The 20,716-nt window shown below is 38.6% G+C and overlaps 1 protein-coding gene and 1 long non-coding RNA gene across 4 annotated transcripts in view; one reads left to right on the top strand and one right to left on the bottom strand.

The window, feature by feature from the left end:
- PNPT1 (polyribonucleotide nucleotidyltransferase 1) overlaps positions 1-8,950 on the top strand; it is a 50,675-nt gene extending 41,725 nt beyond the window's left edge. For 2 of the 3 annotated variants that reach the window (XM_066267162.1, XM_066267163.1), the window contains exons 21-28: positions 35-98; positions 491-574; positions 882-965; positions 1,679-1,785; positions 2,218-2,273; positions 4,555-4,633; positions 6,379-6,426; positions 7,872-8,950. In XM_066267162.1, the coding sequence (XP_066123259.1) occupies positions 35-98; positions 491-574; positions 882-965; positions 1,679-1,785; positions 2,218-2,273; positions 4,555-4,633; positions 6,379-6,426; positions 7,872-8,030 (681 nt within the window). In that variant the 3' untranslated portion in view covers positions 8,031-8,950. The remainder of the gene's footprint in view (positions 1-34; positions 99-490; positions 575-881; positions 966-1,678; positions 1,786-2,217; positions 2,274-4,554; positions 4,634-6,378; positions 6,427-7,871) is intronic. The other variant, XM_066267161.1, reaches the window with a different exon arrangement.
- Positions 1-20,649, bottom strand: part of LOC136330400 (uncharacterized) — a 51,006-nt gene extending 30,357 nt beyond the window's left edge. The window contains exons 1-2 of the long non-coding RNA XR_010730289.1: positions 20,525-20,649; positions 1,231-1,329 (exon numbers count right to left, since the gene is read on the bottom strand). This is a non-coding gene — a long non-coding RNA (uncharacterized lncRNA). The remainder of the gene's footprint in view (positions 1-1,230; positions 1,330-20,524) is intronic.
- Between the last annotated feature and the right edge of the window lie 67 nt (positions 20,650-20,716).

Genomic DNA, 20,716 nt, shown 5'->3' with positions numbered 1-20,716 from the left:
ATATTTATGTGATTTTTTGGCTTTTCCTTGTTAGGCTGATATTAAATTACCTGGAATACCATTAAAAATTGTAATGGAGGCCATTCAACAAGGCTCAGGTAACCCAAGCCAATGTGCCTCATTCTCCTTTCATCACTGTCTAGTTTGTTAATGGAGCTATAATTTCTGGTAGGCTTATTATACTGTTTTGCTTTAGAAAGTGAGATTTCATGTAACACTCTAGATCAAGAAGCATCATTAGGCACATGAGTAAACACCGAAGTAGGAGACCAGTGAAAAGTCAACTTTTACAAATTAAGTAACTATCCAAGATAGGATTTATAGAGAAGAAAATACAAGTAGGACTGTCAAGGTAACTGGGATATGAAGAGCTTTGATTAAACTGAAGAATTTGAATTTTATGCCATAAAAACTAAGAATACTGCTGTTATACCTTATCATATTTAATGTATGTAATTATAATTTTTATTGTGTTTTTAATCTTTCATAGTGGCAAAGAAGGAGATATTACAAATTATGAACAAAGTTATTTCAAAACCTCGGGCATCTAGAAAAGAAAATGGACCTGTTGTAGGTAATACATTAAAATTATTATTTACTTCATGATAAAGTAAATATTAATATCTGAACACTTATTACTATTTTTCAATATTTTTAACTCCATATACAAAACAAAACTTTTAAATACTTTAAATTTGATGGAATGAATATTATTGACTTTAGAACTTGCAGTAATTTTAGTCAAGAACAAATTGTCTATTTCATACTGAAATATTTTACGTGTCTAGACCAAAAGTAAAAATCTTAAATTACCAATAATATTTTAGATTTATATATATATATTAAAACCATTTATATTTTTGTCTGTACTACATTTACAGAAACTGTTCAGGTTCCATTATCAAAACGAGCAAAATTTGTTGGACCAGGTGGATATCATTTAAAAAAACTTCAGGCTGAAACAGGTCAGTGTTGTATGAAGTTTGGGTTTTTAATTTAATTCTAGGCTGTGTAAGTTTGTCATTTCATTTCTATTGTGTTGCTCCTAAAATCGAACAGTTAGAAAAATTTAGTTTTTCACTTTAGAGGAGTTTTGCTTTAATTTTATCTTACAATTACTTCTGCTGTTTTTCATGCAGTATTATTTACTCTTATTTAAAGATTATGTGTAGGAATAGTATGCTTTAATTTTTTTTTCTGGAAGCAGTCTTTGGTTTACCTAGTACTTACCAGCTTCGAGGATATTGAAGGAGAGTGAGCTGAGTCATCTTAGCCAGTTAAGATTGAAAAACTGACATGATTTCGTCCCTCATCCATCTCTTTACCACTCTAAAGGATAAGAGAAAGAAGAAAAGGTGAGGAAAGAGTTCTAGTTAGTTTCTACACATAACTGAGAACAAAACTAAATCCTCAACAATTATAACTTACATGCTTTATCCCATCCAAGTATGGGGTGCAAGAAAAAGGGGACTTTGCCTAGCACAATGTTGGAAGCGTAGCAGCGGTACAGTGTGTATTTGTTGGTGACTAAATCCCTTCATTCCTCAAGCATTTATTAAACACAGCACAACCATTTGCAGCTTACCACTTGCTATATTCCACTCACATCTACTTATAAGACTAGTCTCCACTGGAATGAGCAAGTTAACTTATATATGTTAAATTATCTTTTTAAAAGGTGTAACCATTAGTCAGGTAGATGAAGAAACATTTTCTGTATTTGCACCAACACCCAGTGCTATGCATGAAGCAAGAGACTTCATTACTGAAATCTGCAAAGATGATGTAAGTACAAATCTTATAACAGTTACTGTTTTCTACTTTTTTGTTGCTATTTTCTTTTTTTCCAGTATCCGTTGTTTTATTTGCAGCAAACATGCCTATATGTTTGAATGGTAGGAGTGTTGGGAATAGAATTTTCAGTTATCCTCAACAACCTAGATCACGTTTATATTGCTTCTTTTGGCATACCTCACAGGATGAAAGCAACGTGACGAGGTCCATGCAACATTACTTGGACTTTATTCCAAGGCATCTAGCTTCCATGTATAAGTTGTATCTCTAACATTCCCTTCCTGGCAGGCAAGGTAGATAGATGAAGGTCAGGGCAGTTCTGAATTTTCCGTGGAATTAACCAAGCTCACCAGGAATGTGATATTTCAGACCACTTAATAGCTATTTTCTTAATGAATCTTATGGCTTATTTTGCACTTACAGCAAGAGCAGCAGTTAGAATTTGGAGCAGTATATACCGCCACAATAACTGAAATCAGGTAATATCAAATAAAACAGTCTGCTGGGTTTTTTAAAATAATATTTATGTAACAGGCCCTTATTAACTCATATATGTTGGTTTTATTTACTTTGAAATAACGTTTAGATTTTACATAGTTACCATATAATCATTATTTTAAAGTATAATTTTATTTTCTACAACAGTGTGTAGGTAGATTTTCAGTAACATTGGTTCTGTAATTGTAATTATGATTAATAGAGTCCTCTAACTGAATTGTTTAACCAAATTTATCTTTTTTTAATTGATTTTTAGAGAAAGAGAAACAAAGATTTGTCATTCCACTTATTTATGCATTCATTGATTGATTCTTGTATGTGCCCTGACTGAGGATTGAACCTGGATCCTTGGCGTATTAGGATGATGCTCTAACTAACTGAGCTACCTGGCCAGAGCCCCAAATGTAGCTTTTTAATTTTCTAGTAAACAGTTAAAAAGCCCAAAATAGATTTAGCAATATTTGCATTTCCTGTCTGCTTTTTCCTTTTATTTTTTCATGGTTTCTTGTTGGTTTGTTTTAAAGATAGTACTATTAAATGCCTATGTAGTACATTAGATCAAAAAATCCTATTTTAAGAAAAAAAGAAATTGCCTGACCAGGTGGTGGCACAGTGGATAAAGCGCTGGCCTGGGATGCTGAGGACCCAGGTTTGAAACCCCAAGGTCACCAACTTGAGTGAGGGCTCACTAGATTGAGCATGGGGTCACTGACTTGAGCATGGAGTCATAGACATGACCCCATGGTTGCTGGCTTGAAACCCAAGATTGCTGACTTGAGCCCAAGGTCGCTGGCTTGAGCAGGGTGTCACTGGCTCAGCTGGAGCCCCCCAGTCAAGGCACGTAAGAGTAAGCAATCAATGAACAGCTAAAGTGCCACGAGAAAGGCAGTGGGATAATTTAATATCACATGTGAAAACTAACAAATGGCCAATTTTAAACTACAGAATATAAGAGAAATGTTTCAATAAAATAAGTATCCGTTTATCTAATCCCCTTCCTTAAATCGCTATGTAAAATAAGGTTGATGGTAATTCTTAAAATATTTAATGTCATTTCAAAGTTTTTGGAAAATATTATGAAGAGAAATACAGATATTTTAAAAGCTTCTCTGCACATTTTTCTCTTTATCTTTTCTCTGTCCTTTTATACACAGTATCTAAATATAGGGTATATTTTCTTTTTTCTTTCTTTTGAGAGAGGGAGAGAGGGTGAGTAGCTGCCTTCACATTAGTTGTACATGGAGTTTCTCGTACGTGCCTTGTCCAGGGTTGTGCCAATGTCCCCTTTCTCAAGCCAGTGACCTTGGGCTTTTCATGCCAGTAATCTTTGGGCTGAAGCTGGTGAGCTATGGGATCGTGTGGACGATCCCCCACTCAAGGCAGGGACCCCACACTGACAAGCCCCCACTCAGAGCTAGTAGCCTCAAGGTTTCGAATCAGTGATCTCAGCGTTCTGGGTCGATACTTTATCCACTGCACCACCACTGGTGAGGCTAGGGTTTGTTTTTTTTTTAAGTGAAAGGAGGGGAGTAGACAGACTCCCACATGCACTCCCACTAGGATCCATCCGACAACTCCCGTCTGGGGCCAATGCTCAAATCAACCAAGCTATCCTCAGTGCTTGGGGCTGACACTCGAATTAAGCCACTGGCTGTGAGAGAGGGAGAGAGAAAGAAGGGGGAGAAGAAGGGGAAGAGAAGCAGACGGTCTCTTCTAATGTGTGCCCTGACCAAGGATTGAACCCGGGAGGTCCGCAAGCCAGCCAACACTCTTATCTACTGTGCCAGCTGGCCAGAGTGGGTGTATTTTCAATAGCAAAAATAAGTGTCCTTTCTAGATAATCATACTTTTTATAGTTATAAAAACATGCTGCCTGACCTGTGGTGGCATAGTGGATAAAAGCATCAATCTGGAATGTTGAGGTCGCCAGTTTGAAACCCTGGGCTTGTCCTGTCAAGGCACATACAGAAACAACTACTACAAGTTGATGCTTCCCACTCCTCCCCAACCCCCCTTTCTCAATCTCTATCTTCTTTCTAAAAAAAAATAAAAATAAAAAGAAATTCTGATTCATTATGTTTGTACACCTTAAACTTATACAATGTTACTGATCAGTTATATCTCAATAAAACTAGAGAAAACAAAAAAGAAAAACATGTATTGGAGGAATGATTTATTTTTTTTACTTTGTTCTCTTGTGAAAACATAATCTCAGTAGCTACATAGATACTTAATGTTTTAACCAGGCCTATTTTTTTGTAGAGACATTGGAGTAATGGTTAAACTATATCCAAACATGACTGCAGTACTACTTCATAACTCACAACTTGATCAACGAAAGGTAAAATAACAACTTTTTTTTTTTTGTATTTTTCTGAAGCTGGAAACGGGGAGAGACAGTCAGACAGACTCCCGCATGCACCCGACTGGGATCCACCCAGCACGCCCACCAGGGGCGATGCTCTGCCCCTCCGGGGCATCACTTTGTTGCGACCAGAGCCACTCTAGTGCCTGGGGCAGAGGCCAAGGAGCCATCCCCAGTGCCCGGGCCATCTTTGCTCCAATGGAGCCTCGGCTGCGGGAGGGAAGAGAAGAGGCAGAGAGGAAGGAGAGGGGGAGGGGTGGAGAAGCAGATGGGCGCTTCTCCTGTGTGCCCTGGCTGGGAATCGAACCTGGGACCTCTGCACACCAGGCCGACGCTCTACCACTGAGCCAACCAGCCAGGGCCCCAATATGCTTTATTGAATCATCTTTGATTACTCCTTGACTGAAAATGCAATGTTTAGCTGCATTATAATCTCATGTACATAATGGGTTTATTCCTGTTTTGTCTGTTTGTTTCCTTCTGTTTTATGGATTGTCTGTTTCTGGGCCAGTCATTCTCTATAGCTGTAGATTTTAATATATTGTGAAATATAGGCATTCTTGTTATTCCTCTGCTCCAATGGTTTTCGTGAATATTTTCATATTCTGCCTATGAAGTATATTAAACATTAAATAAATTTAAAGATATCCTAAGAATTATCTTGCCATGATTGGTTGGTCAAGAAAATTGGGAAAGCAGGGTTACATCTATTTTAAGTAACTGCTATGTGTTGACTTTAGAATGTTATACCACCTTAAAATATTCGAGTGTTTTTATTCCTTATGGGAGGAGAAACAAGTATCTGTGGTAAGCAATGTAAAACCTTTTGTCAGCAGCATCTTTGTCATTTTTGGTTTTCCATATTAGGCCAGTAGTGGGAAAAATGTACAGTTCTCATCAACCTAGAAAATTTCTCTGACTTGGGTGGTGGTTACATGGGTATCTTATAAAAACTGATTAAGCCATCCTTTATTTTATATGGTTTTCAGTATCTGTATTTTATTTTATACAAAAAGATTTTTTTAAATGTGATGAAACAACATACCCCTTATTTTTGTCCTACCCACACCCCTACCTCTTTTACCAGAGAACTACATTTTTCACAGCTGCCCTTTTAAAAAAGACTGCTAGGTGCTTTTCAGCTCATGGTAAAGGATGTGCTTCTGTAGCATCTGGGTATATCCAGAACAGGATATTTGTAAGGGATTCCAGATCTCTGAGAATCACCAGGTTTATGGATATTCTCTAGGATGTATTACATGAAGTGTTCTCTGTTAATTATAGCAGATCCATCAAAATCCCATCTGAATTAACAAGTTCTATCATTTGAATACTCAACTGTAATGTTTCATTCATTGATATAAAAAGATGTCTTCAACCTATTGAATGAAAAAACAAGCTCAAAAGGTCCATTTTTATAAGTGCAGCACACATACACTAAATAGGGAAACATTTGAAGAGATACTTATTGGAGTGTTAGCAATAGTTTATCTACAAGTAAAAAAAAGGGTTTTAGATTATTATCATCTGAATACTTCTGTATTACTTTAGATCTTTATAATTATGATTTTATAATCAGAAAAGCCAATAAAACTACTTTCCACTTGGGAAAAAATGTGTACCACCATAGATATTAAATAATTTTGCAGGACAACTAATAGATTAAAATGTTTTCTTTCAAAAAAAATAAAATAAAATAAAAATAAAATGTTTTCTTTCAGATTCAACATCCCACTGCCCTAGGACTAGAAGTTGGTCAAGAAATTCAGGTACTGATATTCAGCCTTCTAGCGTTGAGTTGTAAATTGTACTTGAAGTTTCAATTTTTTGTTTCAAAACGTAAGTTGGAAGAATTGAGTCAACATTTGTGATTTGTATTATGTATATGCTGTGCTTATTTTAACCTTAGGGTTGCCTAAACAGACTCATTAAGTATTTAAGACAATTCTTTCCCCTCAAAGAGCTTACAATTTAGTTATAATAATAGTCCTCTCTAGAGCTTTAAAAAATACATGAGTAGGTCAATGATGGCTATGCAGTGTCAATGATTTGGGGACAAGACATGGGACCCTGATTAATGTAACTTTGTTAAGGGTTTTGAATGTCATATTTAAGGAATTGAAACTTGAATTACTTCTATACTGTTTGAGGCTACAAGTTTCTGAGTTTTATAAAAGCCATGTTGTTCAGTTCTAGAGTTCTAGAACTGATAAGAAAATTTTTTATAGTCCAACAAGTAGATGAAAGAACTTGACAGCCTGGGGTTGGTTGGTTTGGTTTTTTGTTTTTTGGGGTTTTTTTGCCACACCACATTCTGTTTCTTATACTTAATTCCCATGATCTGAATAAACTGTGGCTTCTAATTTATTCCCAATCTGTAGTCCCATTGTTCAAGTAACCTGTAGGGAAAGATGAAAACTAAGACATAATATCGCTGTATAAGATTTTTTTAAAATATATCATAAGGTACTTAAAAACTGCCACATTTCTCCCTGACTTTCATTGTCTAAGATCGAGCCAAATAGCCTCCAATGTGATAGTCCTTTGAGCAGTAGTCTGAGTGACCTAAGCATAATCCTGTATAGTTGATGAGACGCAGTTAGTCTCAGATATCCCTTGTCTAGAATCATTCACCATGACTCTCAGGGTTCTTCTGGTATAGGGACCTGGCCTGGAGAGACTAAGAAAGCACAGATGAGTCTAACATAAAATAATGGACCCTATAAGTAGTATAAACATTCATGTATGCCCTCACTCAAAGGGTTAACAAAAAACTCGCAACTCAAACTTTTAGGCAAACAATGCCCATCTCTTTTCCTTTTTATAATCACTACTTAACCAAATGATATTTGTTAGCATGTACCCTCACTTAGCAATGAGCAAGCAATAATATTAATCAGGCCTGACCTGTGGTGGCACAGTGAATAAAGCGTCGACCTGGAAATGCTGAGGTCGCCGGTTCGAAACCCTGGGCTTGCCTGGTCAAGGCACATATGGGAGTTGATGCTTCCAGCTCCTCCCCCCTTCTCTCTCTCTGTCTCTCCTCTCTCTCCCTCTCTGCTCTCTCTCTTTCCTCTCTAAAAATGAATAAATAAAATTAAAAAATAATAATATTAATCAGTGCCTTATTTAGACCATGTAATTTAAATATCATTTAATATGGATGTCAATCAATGTGCAATACTTTAAAAGTAATTTTGTTTCTTTAAAACAGGTGAAATACTTTGGACGTGATCCAGCTGATGGAAGAATGAGACTTTCTCGCAAAGTGCTGCAGTCTCCAGCTACAACCGTTGTCAGAACTCTAAATGACAGAAGCAGTATTGTAATGGGAGAGTCTGTTTCGGAGTCATCAACTAATTCTTCCCCATGAAATATTATTTTCAAAGAGAATTAATTCTAGAGTGATATTCTGTAGAGAAAAATTTCAGTAGCATCTTCTAATGTTTAGATTTATATATACTATATATCCTAATGATTTATATTAAAATGCTCATTTTACATGTGCCATTTTTTATTTCAAGAGTTACCTATATATATTCCCTTACTCTTATTTACATAAGTCAAATATTTATTATAATTAAACCATTTATATATTTTAGAAAAGATTATCACCCTTTATTTCCTGTAATTCTGAAATACCTGTAAAACTTAGAAATAATCAAATTTGCTACTACTATTCTGGATTTCTTCCTACCTATATACTCTTGGTCATTTTATTCTTTGCTCAACTGTTACTTGCCTACAACTATTTCACAAACTGGAACTTGACATGTTCAAAGCCAGTGCTGCCTTCTTTAGTACAGTTGCCAGACATAGTAAGGAGTTGAGGGAGCTAATCTGATCCATTTTTAATAATTGCTGCCTTTTAAATTATAAAATCATAAATGTAATGGAGTATTATAAATGGGATTCTAACTAGAATGAGGTAGTATTGATACATTTTTCAAATTTATAAAATATTTAGGAAATACAGAAAAAGCTTTTACTCATCAAATAGACTATGTCATATTTTGATTGTGTGTGTATGGATGTTCTTGGTATAAGAGGTAGAGAAATCATGATTTTCAGTTAATGCTTAAAACAGTCATGTATAGACACTGTTGATTGAATTTTTAGTAACACCTGTTATAATGTTCATTCCCACCATTTTATATGTCATACTACAATTCCACAAAGTAAACAGCTCATGGAAATCATAATTTATAATATGTAATACTTTTATAAATCTGATAAAATATTTGTAAATTCAGGACTCAGGGCTAACTAGTTTGTAAAATATTAAAATTTTAACTTGCCAAAGATTTTTAAAACGTATTTAAGTCAGTAAACATTGATTATATATCTGTAGTATGTAGGCAGTGTTAATTTCTGAAATACTAAAGAGTAACAAAAATGAAAGATTAAAAGTAAACTTGAATGCTTGGTACATTTGATCTATTTGATAATAGTGACTAGGTTTTTATTCTGTCCTCTAAGACATAATTTTTAATGACAGAATTTCAGATTTATAATTTGTTTTTCTTAAGTTTTCTATTTTATTTTTCAAAGTGACTCCCAACTGCTAACAATATAAAAAAATGAAGCTAGTTCTTAAACTCTAGAGGCCAGTAGTACCACAAAGGTACAATACTGTTTAGCTCACTATCACATTCCACCAAAAAGATCCTATTTCTACTTAAACCAAGAGCCTATGTCTGAACTTTTTGTCTTTCTGTCTTTATTCAAATCTTGGTAATTTTTCCTAGTTTCTAATAGTTTTTCTGTGAGGGCTATTAAATTTTTGAAACTAATTTATAATGACTCAAATCAAATGGAACGTCCACCTTTGGTAGTACAATATTATAGGTACTTACAAGACGTTTTCCTTCATATTCTTTGTTATTGATACCACCCTGCACATAAATTACAGTCTTCATACAAACATTTTCCTTCCCTTACGAATATCTTGATTTTCTGGATCTAAAATAGTAGTACAAGTATCAGTATCTATCTTACTTCAGGTCAGTCATTGCATTCAACACTTTTTATGTGCCAGGCACTATAATGTGTGATTGGGATGCATCAGTAAACAATACCTAAGTTCCAATATTCACATTCTAGTGAGTGGGAACTGACAGTAAATAAGTATATAAAATGTCAGATAATGATAGGAGCTTCACAGAGAGGCCCTTATTTCCTACAATAGGAAACAGGCATTTGACAGAGAGCTCTAAAGATATTTGAATATTCAGCCTAAGGGAGTCTGCTATGCAGACTTAAGGCCTTGGTTGGGAACGCGTGAAGCTCTTCTGAAACATGGGATGGATGCCCCTGAGGATTTGGGCTTTGTAGTCACAACTGTATCTCAGAGTTTGCAGAAGTGGCTCATACCATCTAGCAAGTAAGAACACTAACATCCCTCTTTGCAGAAAGACCTCTTCCATTGTTGCTCCCATTTCTAATAGGATTTTTAAAGAAAAAGACTGGATAAGGTTATGGAGTAATAAAAACTACAATTTTAAATAACATAATACAGAATGACCTGAGTAGGTAACATTTGAGCAGAGACGAGAATGAAGTGGAAGATGTGCAGCTATTTGGGAAAGCGAATTCCAGATACAGAGAATAACAACTTCATTCTCAGTATTTTAAGTTTAGAATATAGAGCAGCTTTCTCATTTTATAAATCAGTTTTGAGTCTTTTACTCCTTAATCTTGTGCCTACTCTGCAGAAGTAGAAAGCAAATTTTATTTAAAAATATAAAACAAGAAGAAGATGGCCAGTGCAAGGTGTTATTTGCAAAGCATTTAATCAAGCATGAAGGAATATGCTTGGTTACTGGCTAAGAGAAGGGAGACATTGAGATCATGTGAAAGTTTAACAGGCTTATACAAAATTCCATGCTCATAGGAGCTGAGACTAGTGTGGTATGCAGCAAAAATGGAAAATAGAATACATCTTGGGATCAAGAGATAGAACCAACCTAAGTTACCCTAAAGTGAAAGGAAAATATTTTCACAGAGCCATGAATTTTCTTCACAGAAGCCAAGTTACACTGCCTGTGGAAGACTTGGAACCAGGAGTATCATCAGGAACTAAGGTAATTCTCCTCCACCTGCCTTTGGAGTTTCACGGCCTCATTTGTGCTTCCTTCCACACACCAGTTTTATTCTATGCAAACATTTTCACAGCATGGGGGAAAAGATGGCTGTCCCATAGGAAGTTACCTGGCTCTGAGTTCTAGTTCTCCTGGAGGAGAATATGACAGGCTTTGGGGAAAGTGTCAAACCTAATTAGGACTGCCAGATAAAATAACAATGCCAAGTGAAATTCTAATTTCAGGTGAACAAATGTTCAGTGGGAGTATCATGCAATATCTGGGATGTATACTTTATTTTTATTTTATTTATTTTTTTAAAGGGACAGAGAGTCAGAGAGAGGGATAGACAGGGACAGACAGGAACGGAGAGAGATGAGAAGCATCAATCATCAGTTTTTCGTTGGGACACCTTAGTTCATTGATTGCTTTCTCACATGTGCCTTGACCGCAGGCCTTCAGCAGACGAGTAATCCCTTGCTTGAGCCAGCGACCTTGGGTTTAAGCTGGTGAGCTTTTTGCTCAAGCCAGATGAGCCCGCCCTCAAGCTGGCGACCTCGGGGTCTTGAACCTGGGTCCTCCGCATCCCAGTCTGACGCTCTATCCACTGCGCAACCACCTGGTCAGGCAGGATATATACTTTAAAACTTTATTTGAAATTCAAATATAATTTAGTGTCCTCTTCCATTTCTTCTAGCTGAAAGGCTGTGGCAACTAGGGTTCAATTTCAGCCTAGTCTGACAGATTTAATTGGCCTAATAAGGGAGGAAAGAGATTACACACTGAAGTAATTCAGGTAATAAACTAGCATATAGGAACAGGAGCCAGAGGATTACACTTGGACTGGATTTTTGGAGGTGCCAGATCAAGGGGGCTTAAGAGTAAGACTGGAAAATTAAGATTTCACTGACTTGCAATACCTTTGGGACAGATAGATTTAACCCTAGCCAGAAGCCCAAATGATAAGGCAAACATTGCTAGGGTCACTCTGAAACCTGAAACCTGGAAAAGTGAAGTGGAAATAAACTCACAGCAACTTTTGACTTCTGGAGAAGTTAGCTATTTTGGCAAACCTACTGGCAACTAATTGTTTTGTAACAATTTAGTGTTTTTTAGATGGTCATTTGTAGATGTTTTTGTTCTCCACTTAGCTTTTTTTTTTTTGTATTTTTCTGAAGCTGGAAACGGGGAGAGATAGTCAAACAGACTCCCGCATGCGCCCGACCGGGATCCATCCGGTACGCCCACCAGGGGCGATGCTCTGCCCACCAGGGAGCGATGCTCTGCCCCTCCGGGGCGTCGCTCTGCCGCGACCAGAGCCACTCTAGCGCCTTGGGCAGAGGCCAAGGAGCCATCCCCAGCGCCCGGGCCATCTTTGCTCCAATGGAGCCTTGGCTGCGGGAGGGGAAGAGAGAGACAGAGAGGAAGGGGGGGGGCGTTGAGAAGCAAATGGGCGCTTCTCCTATGTGCCCTGGCCGGGAATTGAACCCGGGTCCCCCGCATGCCAGGCCGACGCTCTACCGCTGAGCCAACTGGCCATGGCCTCCACTTAGCTTTTAACTGTGTATTATGTGCCCTCAACTTCTCATTATCCCTTTGCAAGGCAGTTGTACAACTTCGTTACCAGCTCTCTGCTATCCTTATTGGCATTGTTTCCCCTTGTATCCTTCATTGTATAAACAACAGCATTCTCTGCTTTGGGGATGTTGTCCTCAGTACTGGAAAAATCAGTAGTCAAGTGACCACCTTGTGCTAAGGACTGAGTAAACCATCCCAAAACTCCATTTGACTGCCTGGTTTCCTGACCACTCCCTGTGCCGCCTGTGTGTTTTTATGCTCAGAGAAGCAAATGCCAAGAAGTGATTCTAGATGCAACATGATTGGGCAAAATGTCTGTAAGGACAAAATAGGCCGGCGCAGGAATTGGCAGAGAAAACCTGCAGACCACAGTGCAAGTTAAACATCTGTAAAAAAAGGAAAGGAAATGTGGGGTTGAAAGAGCTTATACTATAATGTAGTTAGTTCTAAGAAAGTCTCATCTAGGCTGATCAGTCTCCCAAGCCAAAGTTGCCCAGTAGAGGATTTTTGCATTGGGAGGAAAAGGACAAGTTTAGTTCCACTGCTGTGCTCACTCACTAGCTGAGAGCAGCTCTAGGTATTTATGGCTTCAGCAAAAACACAATGCTGGATCCAAAAGTGGTAGCAGTTGCTGTCAACCAACTATTGATATATTCCTCACAGGTTTTCTTGAACAAGATCTGAGTGATGCACTTACATGGCACCTACACCAACCAAATATCAAAACAAAGTATAAAACTATACCAATTAAAACTTGTTATACCAGAGTTGACCAAATAAACAAGGAAACAGAGAAATGAATTGAGACTCAAATCCAAATATATGTATGTGTGTGAATTTAGTGAGAATATGACTAAAACAGCACTTCAATTATTTCATCTATAAATGATGACAATTGACTCCTTTTGGAGGAAAAAACTTAGCACCACAATTCATATACAGTATACAAAACATTTCAAGTGGAACAGAGGACTAAGAAAACTAAAAACATGTCAGAATACCTTGGGTAAACAAACATGGGAAATTAACCATACACAAGAATCCATCTTTGAAAGTTAAATAATTGTTAAAAGGATAGAGTCCAAACAGCAAACAAAAGATGACAGCAGACAAGATTTTAACATGTTAATTGTATGACAAGTAGATGGAAGGTTAACAAGTTACAACCTAAATGAATATAGAGGTGATCAGAGAGAAAAAAAGAAAAAATTATATCCACAAAAAAGGGCTCACAATTTGAGGGCGTGGTGAAAGTCTATATAGGGAGGGGCTAAATGCCTACCTGGGTTTACTCCCCAATCCTACATAATCAAAGGACTGCCACCTGCACACCCATGTGCACAAACTTGTACCCATACAACCTTGTAAAACTTCCACTGTCACCTGAGGAGATTGATTTTTTCTGAGATAAAAGAGACTTTTGACTTAGGGACACTTGTCAAGAGTAGTGGGAGACTGTTAAACAGGTTAAAAATGGGGATTAAGTGAAAGTCTGAATACCCTAGAGAAGAGACTTCTATAAACATTTGGTAAGGGTTGGAGGGAAAGCGACTGAACATGAAAATAACCCCAGAGAAGGCCAGCAGTCTATGTTTTATGGCCATGCTCTTCAGAGTACAGTCAAGAGAGTAGTTGAGGCCAAATCATGAAGAGCTTTGCATGTCGTCCTAAAGAACTTAATCCACCCTAACCAGTTGGCTCGGTGGATAGAGCATTAGCCTGGCATGCGAAGTCCCAGGGTTCAATCCCCAGTCAGGGCACACATGAGAAGCACCATCTGCTTTTCTACCCCTTCTTTTCCCTCTTCTCCTCTTGCAGTCAGTGGCTCAACTGGTTTGAGCATCAGCCTTGGACACTGAGGAGAGCTTGGCTGATTTGAGCCTCGGCCCGACGGGCTGCCAGGTGCATTCAGTTGGGCTGCATGTGGGAGTCTATCTCCCCTCCTCTCAGGTAAAGGAAAAAAGAAAAACTTAATCCTACAACTAGTCAGACACTATAGAAAGATGTAAAAAGAATATAATTTTTGCCTGACCTGTGATGGCACAGTGGATAAAGCGTCAACCTGGAAATGCTGAGATTGCCGGTTCGAAACCCTGGGCTTGCCTGCTCAAGGCACATATGGGAGTTGATGCTTCCAGCTCCTCCCCCCTTCTCTCTCTCTGTCTCTCCTCTCTCCTCTCTAAAATGAATAAATAAAAATAAATAAATAAATATGTAATTTTTTTCACAAATATTCAGTGATAGGTCTAGTATCAACTACAGGTTTTAAACTGCACAAGTCCACTTACACTCATTTTTTCCCAATAAATATTGTAAAAGTACTTTCTCTTATGATTGCTTAACATTTTCGGCCCTGGCCGGTTGGCTCAGCGGTAGAGCGTCGGCCTAGCGTGCGGAGGACCCGGGTTCGATTCCCGGCCAGGGCACGCGGGAGAGGCGCCCATTTGCTTCTCCACCCCTCCGCCGCGCTTTCCTCTCTGTCTCTCTCTTCCCCTCCCGCAGCCAAGGCTCCATTGGAGCAGAGATGGCCCCGGGCGCTGGGGATGGCTCTGTGGCCTCTGCCTCAGGCGCTAGAGTGGCTCTGGTCGCAATATGGCGACGCCCAGGATGGGCAGAGCATCGCCCCCTGGTGGGCAGAGCCTCGCCCCTGGTGGGCGTGCCGGGTGGATCCCGGTCGGGCGCATGCGGGAGTCTGTCTGACTGTCTCTCCCCGTTTCCAGCTTCAGAAAAAAAAAAAAAAAAAACACATTTTCTTTGGCTTATTTTATTGTAAGAATATAGTAAATAATACATAAACTAAATGTGTTAGTCAACTGTTTGTTATCTATAAGGTTTCTAGTTGTTAAACAGAAAGGGTTTATTAAGCCATATGTTAGCCAGAGAAAGGACCAGGTCCTGGGGCACGGTCTAAACCACCAGCAGCAGAGCCAGATGGAGAAGACAGACAAACATGTCTGCCATCCTGAGATTGATGGGGCTCTTTTATAGTGATAACTGTGGTGGCACCTGAAGGATGAAGCAGGAGACATCAAGAGATGATTAGAAGAAAGAAAATTCAGACAAAAGAATACCAGTGCAAAGACACTATGGCAAGCACAGGCACAAGGCTAAAAGAAAGTAAGAACTTTAAGATACAGCTGGAGACATAGGCAGAGGCAGGACCAAAAGGGCTTTATAAGTCATATGAAGAACTTTGGCCAATAAAAGATTTTTAGTAATATATAAGGGTAAGATACAAGAAGAAATGATAACATGATCAAATACCCAGCTTAGATCATCTGGTTGTGCAGTGAAGAGACTGGGGCTGAAGGTCGGGGAGAACTACCATAATGGATTCAAGAGACTAGCAGAAGACTATATTGCAGTAATTCTGGTAAAGAAAGTAGTGACCCAGAATTTCCCTATTGGAAAACTTACAGCAGCAATTTTGTTGCAATGGTATGTGGTAGGTGGCTTAAAATTGTTCATAAATTGTCCATTTCAAAGAATAAGGAAGGGATATGCAGTAGGAAGATGACTGAGATTATGAGGTAGAATACCATGCTCCCCTATAGGCAGAGAGGGGGATTAAGGCTGGTTGAGGCCCCAGGTGCAGAAGACAATATTGGGCCCCGTACATTAGAAAAAAGTGTAAAGTTGGGGTCTTACGGGGCCCTTCAGAAGTCGGGGCCTAGGGCACATGCCTGGTGTGCCTGCCGTTAAATCCACCTCTGCCTACAGGTACCCCATGGTACGAACAGAGATCATGGTAACTAATAAGATGGTGCTACTGGAAATGAAGTGTATGGATCAACAGAATGGGGTGATTGACCAGATATGGGTAGTTGTGAGTTAAAAAAAACCACACATGTAAAGTACTTAAAACGATACCTAGCATATGTCAAGTTCTCAGTAAGCTTAAAACAAAACAAGAAAGTATCAAGAATAACTTCCAGGTTGCTGACCTGAATAACTTTCTATTCACTGAAATAAAGAACATGGAATAGAACCAAACACAGAGGAAAAAACTGAGTTCAATTTGGGGCACGATGAATTTAAGGTACCTTTGAGCCATTTCAGGTGTCCTAGATGCATTTGTATATAGTAGTCTGGAGCTCTGAAAGGAGGTCTTGCCTGGAGATATAAATTCATGAATCATCTACGTATAAGTGATAATTGAAGCAAGGAATACAGTTGGAAACACTTAGGGAGTCTAGAGTAAAAAGAAGAGACATTAGGACTAAACCTTTAACAATCTGGTATTTAATGGTCGAGACAGCTAACAAAGAAGCAGTAAGCAAAGAGCTAAAAGAAAAGGCAAGGGTATTTGTCAAGAAAGAAAAGAAAGTTTTTCTAGAAGTGGTCAAAGTGTTCATTTTAACTTAGATCAAGTAAAGTGAGTTGAAAAATGTCCATTGGCATTATCAAAATAGAAGTCTTCAGTGAATTTACCAAGAGGATTTTGGTAAGGGCTGAGTTGATGGAAACCAGAATGGGTTCAACTTAAGAGTGAGTGGGAGATGAGGAAAATTTCAACCCTTCAACTGGCTAAAAATGGGGAAAAGAAATAGGAAAATAGCTGAAGTGAAGTTGTGATGGTTTATCAGTTTTGATAGTTTATTTAAATGGGGAAGCCATAAGGATTTGTGACCTTAAGGAAAAAGTGAGTGAATATAGCAAAAAACTTGCATGAAGGTTACTTCATAATAATGCCTAACAGTATTGGGAAGGGTAAAAATAGAAAGCCTCACATTTCAAGGATATTAGAGACTGAAATCTACTTTACTCTGTAAAGATTAACAGTATGTATTTTTTTAATACTCAAGAATTTTTAAAAAGTATAATGTGTCCTCAAGAGACATTTGGCAATGATTGGAGACTATGTCAGTATTCAAAACTGGAGGACAGGGTACCAACGTGATCTAGCTGGTACAAACCAGGGATGCTACTAAACATCCTGTAATACAAAGGTTGGCCTCTCACAACAAAGAATTACCTAGCCCAAAATGTCAGTGGTCCAAGGTTTACAAAACCTGCTCTAGGAATTTAACCTACAAATATATTGGCACACATTAAGTAACTTCTGTATAATCATTTGTTTGAAACTACAAACTATTGGAAATGACACACATATACAAACAGGAGATAGCTTAAACTAGGGTTCATTTGTACAACAGTACATATAATATTCCATCATTAATGTTTTTTAAAAAGGTGGTAGGTGTAAATGTTATATAAATATTACATGTAAATTGTATAATATATATCAATCCTTAGAGTAGAACCTTGATGACTGAAAATAAGAAATTTTCTAGGAAAAACACATTGTTGCAGTGCAGTACTGCCCTCGGCCCCAACTAAGCACTGGTCCCTACTCTGGCTCTCTGTCCATACTTCTCCCAGGGTGATAAGTCAGTGGAACCAAGGGATGTGTCCACCTGAAATACCCTGTAATTCTCCACCCTAAAAGCCAAGCTTCCAGGGTCTATGTAGTCTTCTTTCCAAGTTTTGTCCTCCTGGAGAGTGGCCAAGGGCTGGTGACTGTATTCAGGGAGTACAGTCAGGGCTTGGACAGAAGGCTGGGTCTCCTATGTGTACAATTAAGGGCTGTCAAAGTGCAGGACAGAGCTGAAATGTGAGAAGAGAAGGTAGGAAGACTAAGGGCATCAGGGGCCAGAGGGAGACTCTGGAACTCTGGGGAATTAAAAATTTCTGGATTTGTCTCTGGCTTCCAGGTCATTATGAAAATACTTGTCAAAGTATACCAGAGATTGGAGAAAATATATTTTAACAGTTTATTAGCTTGATTTAAAACTTCAAATATTTAGACTTAATGCTATACAGTCTTCTATATGTATGCTTTCCTGGGCTTTGCAAATGTTCATCTTTACAAATACTAGATGGACCTGCTGCAGTAGAAAAGATGAGAGTGAATCCCTTTCAGTGAAGAAAAAAAAAAATCAAAGCAGAACTTGTGCCTGAGGATCTACCAAGGGGCAGAGATGAGCCCTAGCAATTTAACGCTGCTCCCTTATTTCTCTGAGTCACCAGATCTTAGGAGCTATACCAGGAAATCTCGAGATTCTGAAGAGAAGATGGGAGAGTTTTTGAGAAACATTAGATCATTTCACTCCTTAGTTCAAAACTCTCCAACGGATTTGCAGCTCATCCAAAGGAAACTCCAAGGCCCTTCAAAACAGCCCCTGTGGGCTCCCAACCTTATTTTTCACCATTTCCCTTTCTCTCCCCACTTCAGTCACACTGGTTTCCTTGCTATGCCACTCACTCAGCAGGAAACAGCTTCAAGGCCTTTGTACTTGCTTCCATGTTCATGACTGCCTCTCCCTCCCCCTAGGGAAATGCTTGGCTCATTGCCTCCCTCAAAGAGGACTTCCTGAATAAACACCATTACCCTTTCCAAATTCTTTACTTTTTCACTCTGCTACTCTATTTTTGGCCATAACATTTATCAGTACCTGACACTAGGATGTAGTAAGGTCCATGAAAAGAGGGACTTTTTCTATTTTATTCACTGTATAAAACAATAGTAGTCAACCTGGTCCCTACCGCCCATTAGTGGGCGTTCCAGCTTTCATGGTGAGCGGTAGCAGAGCAACCAAAGTATAAATAAATAGATATAACTATAGTAAGTTGTTTTATAAAGATTTATTCTGCCAAACTTAGCGAAAATCCAACATAAAGTACTTGGTAAGTAATTATTATTACATGCTTTAACTTGCTGTAACTCTGCTTTCTAAATTTTATAAAGTAAAGTTACTTCCCTACTTTATAAATCACCATTACTGTGGAACCGGTGGGCAGTTAGAAAATTTTATTACTAACAAAGATACAAAAGTGGGTGGTAGGTATAAAAAGGTTGACTACCCTGGTATAGAACAATGCCTAGCACACAGTAATATATGCTCTACATATATTTGTTGAATGACTGAATTCAGAAAATGACTCATATTATTTAACAATTTTGTCCAGTTAGGTTTTTTTTGTAGGATATTAACCTCTTAATACATATAGTGTTACAGTGACTTCTGTAATTCACACTCCTTTAACCTATATAAAATTTGTCTATAAGTTACTTTAAGCCAGTAGTAACACATTATTATCATGTTGTTTACCTTGTCCCCTCAGCCTTGAACACCTTTACAAGACAAACTCCATTCTGGGATCCTCTAACTTCAGGTTCAAAGTTATGTGTGAAGCTTTCTCTACCCAAGACAGAAACGTTATTTTCTCTGAGCTCAAAATGCATTTTATGCACATCAATCATAGCAATTAATGTGCTCTATTGTTGTGCATAACTTCTTTTTGTTATTTTTTGCACAACTTAATTTAAGCACATTTTCTAAGGTCCTCTTTAAATTAAATAAGTCCTGTGTATCTAGATTTTGAAATTAAAATTTATTTTCCCTCAGGCGCCTGCTCTGTGTAAAACACGGTCTCCTGTTTTAGTGTACCGCTGGAGGGTGCCACATATAAGAGCTGATCAAAACAAAAGCACGTTTTCACAAGACCATTAAGTAATGACTACGATTCCCAAGATGCCCTGCAGGGTCAATATATCCATCTCCCCTGGTTTCCACCTTTCAAGTTAATGGGTTGTAAGGCACAGGCGGCTGAACTTGGCTGAGACTCACTAAAAGAACGTATAAAATGATTTTAAAATAAATGATTGCCAGTGCCGGACTTGTATCCGCGGCGCAATATTTGCCAACTAGCGTGAATGCCAACAGAATTTCTCCTTCGTTTATTCAGAGCAGAAGACATCCCGAAGGGAAACAAAAATATCAACACAATGCTCTTGGATGTGTTAGAAAGGTAGCCCTCCCCAATTCCCTAATCTTATCTCTAGACAACCACCGTACGGGCACTGTACTTTCCTGAAACGGAAGGTATGCTTTTCAGGGGCCAGCTACCAAAACCTAACAGTGAGACGCTTTGGCGGGAAATAGAAATTGTCAACACGCTTTTTTTGTACAATGTTATAATCGTCAGGAAAGCCAGAGAACACTTCCTGAGGAGATGCTTAGCTGTACCTAACTCCAAAACGAGCTTTAGTGGTTTTCGTGTCGCCTTAAAAGATTCTAAGTCCCTACGTTTTCACAGAAAGAGGTTTATACTATTTTTCTCTCATAGGCTGATAAAATGAGCTTCCAGAATGCGAGCACATCGCCTTCCGTTTTATTCAGGTTTAGTCTCGTCCAAGGATGCGTACCTCCCAGGTTTGCTATGCTTTTCCTCACATGGGTCCACTACGCGTCACACGCCGGGGTTAGCCAGCAACCGAGCGAAACCGGATCCCTGACTCAGTTCTCGCTCCCTGCTCAGAAAGGTCTAGCCTAGCGTCACCCGGAGGGACAAAGAATCGCGAGAACCCCCCATCGGGCGAGATCCCGCGCCAGGAGGC

Source organism: Saccopteryx bilineata, chromosome 3 (assembly GCF_036850765.1).
Source record: "Saccopteryx bilineata isolate mSacBil1 chromosome 3, mSacBil1_pri_phased_curated, whole genome shotgun sequence".
Lineage (NCBI taxonomy): Eukaryota > Metazoa > Chordata > Mammalia > Chiroptera > Emballonuridae > Saccopteryx > Saccopteryx bilineata.
Note: the sequence above shows the minus strand (reverse complement) of the source record. Positions and strands in the feature narration are given on the sequence as shown.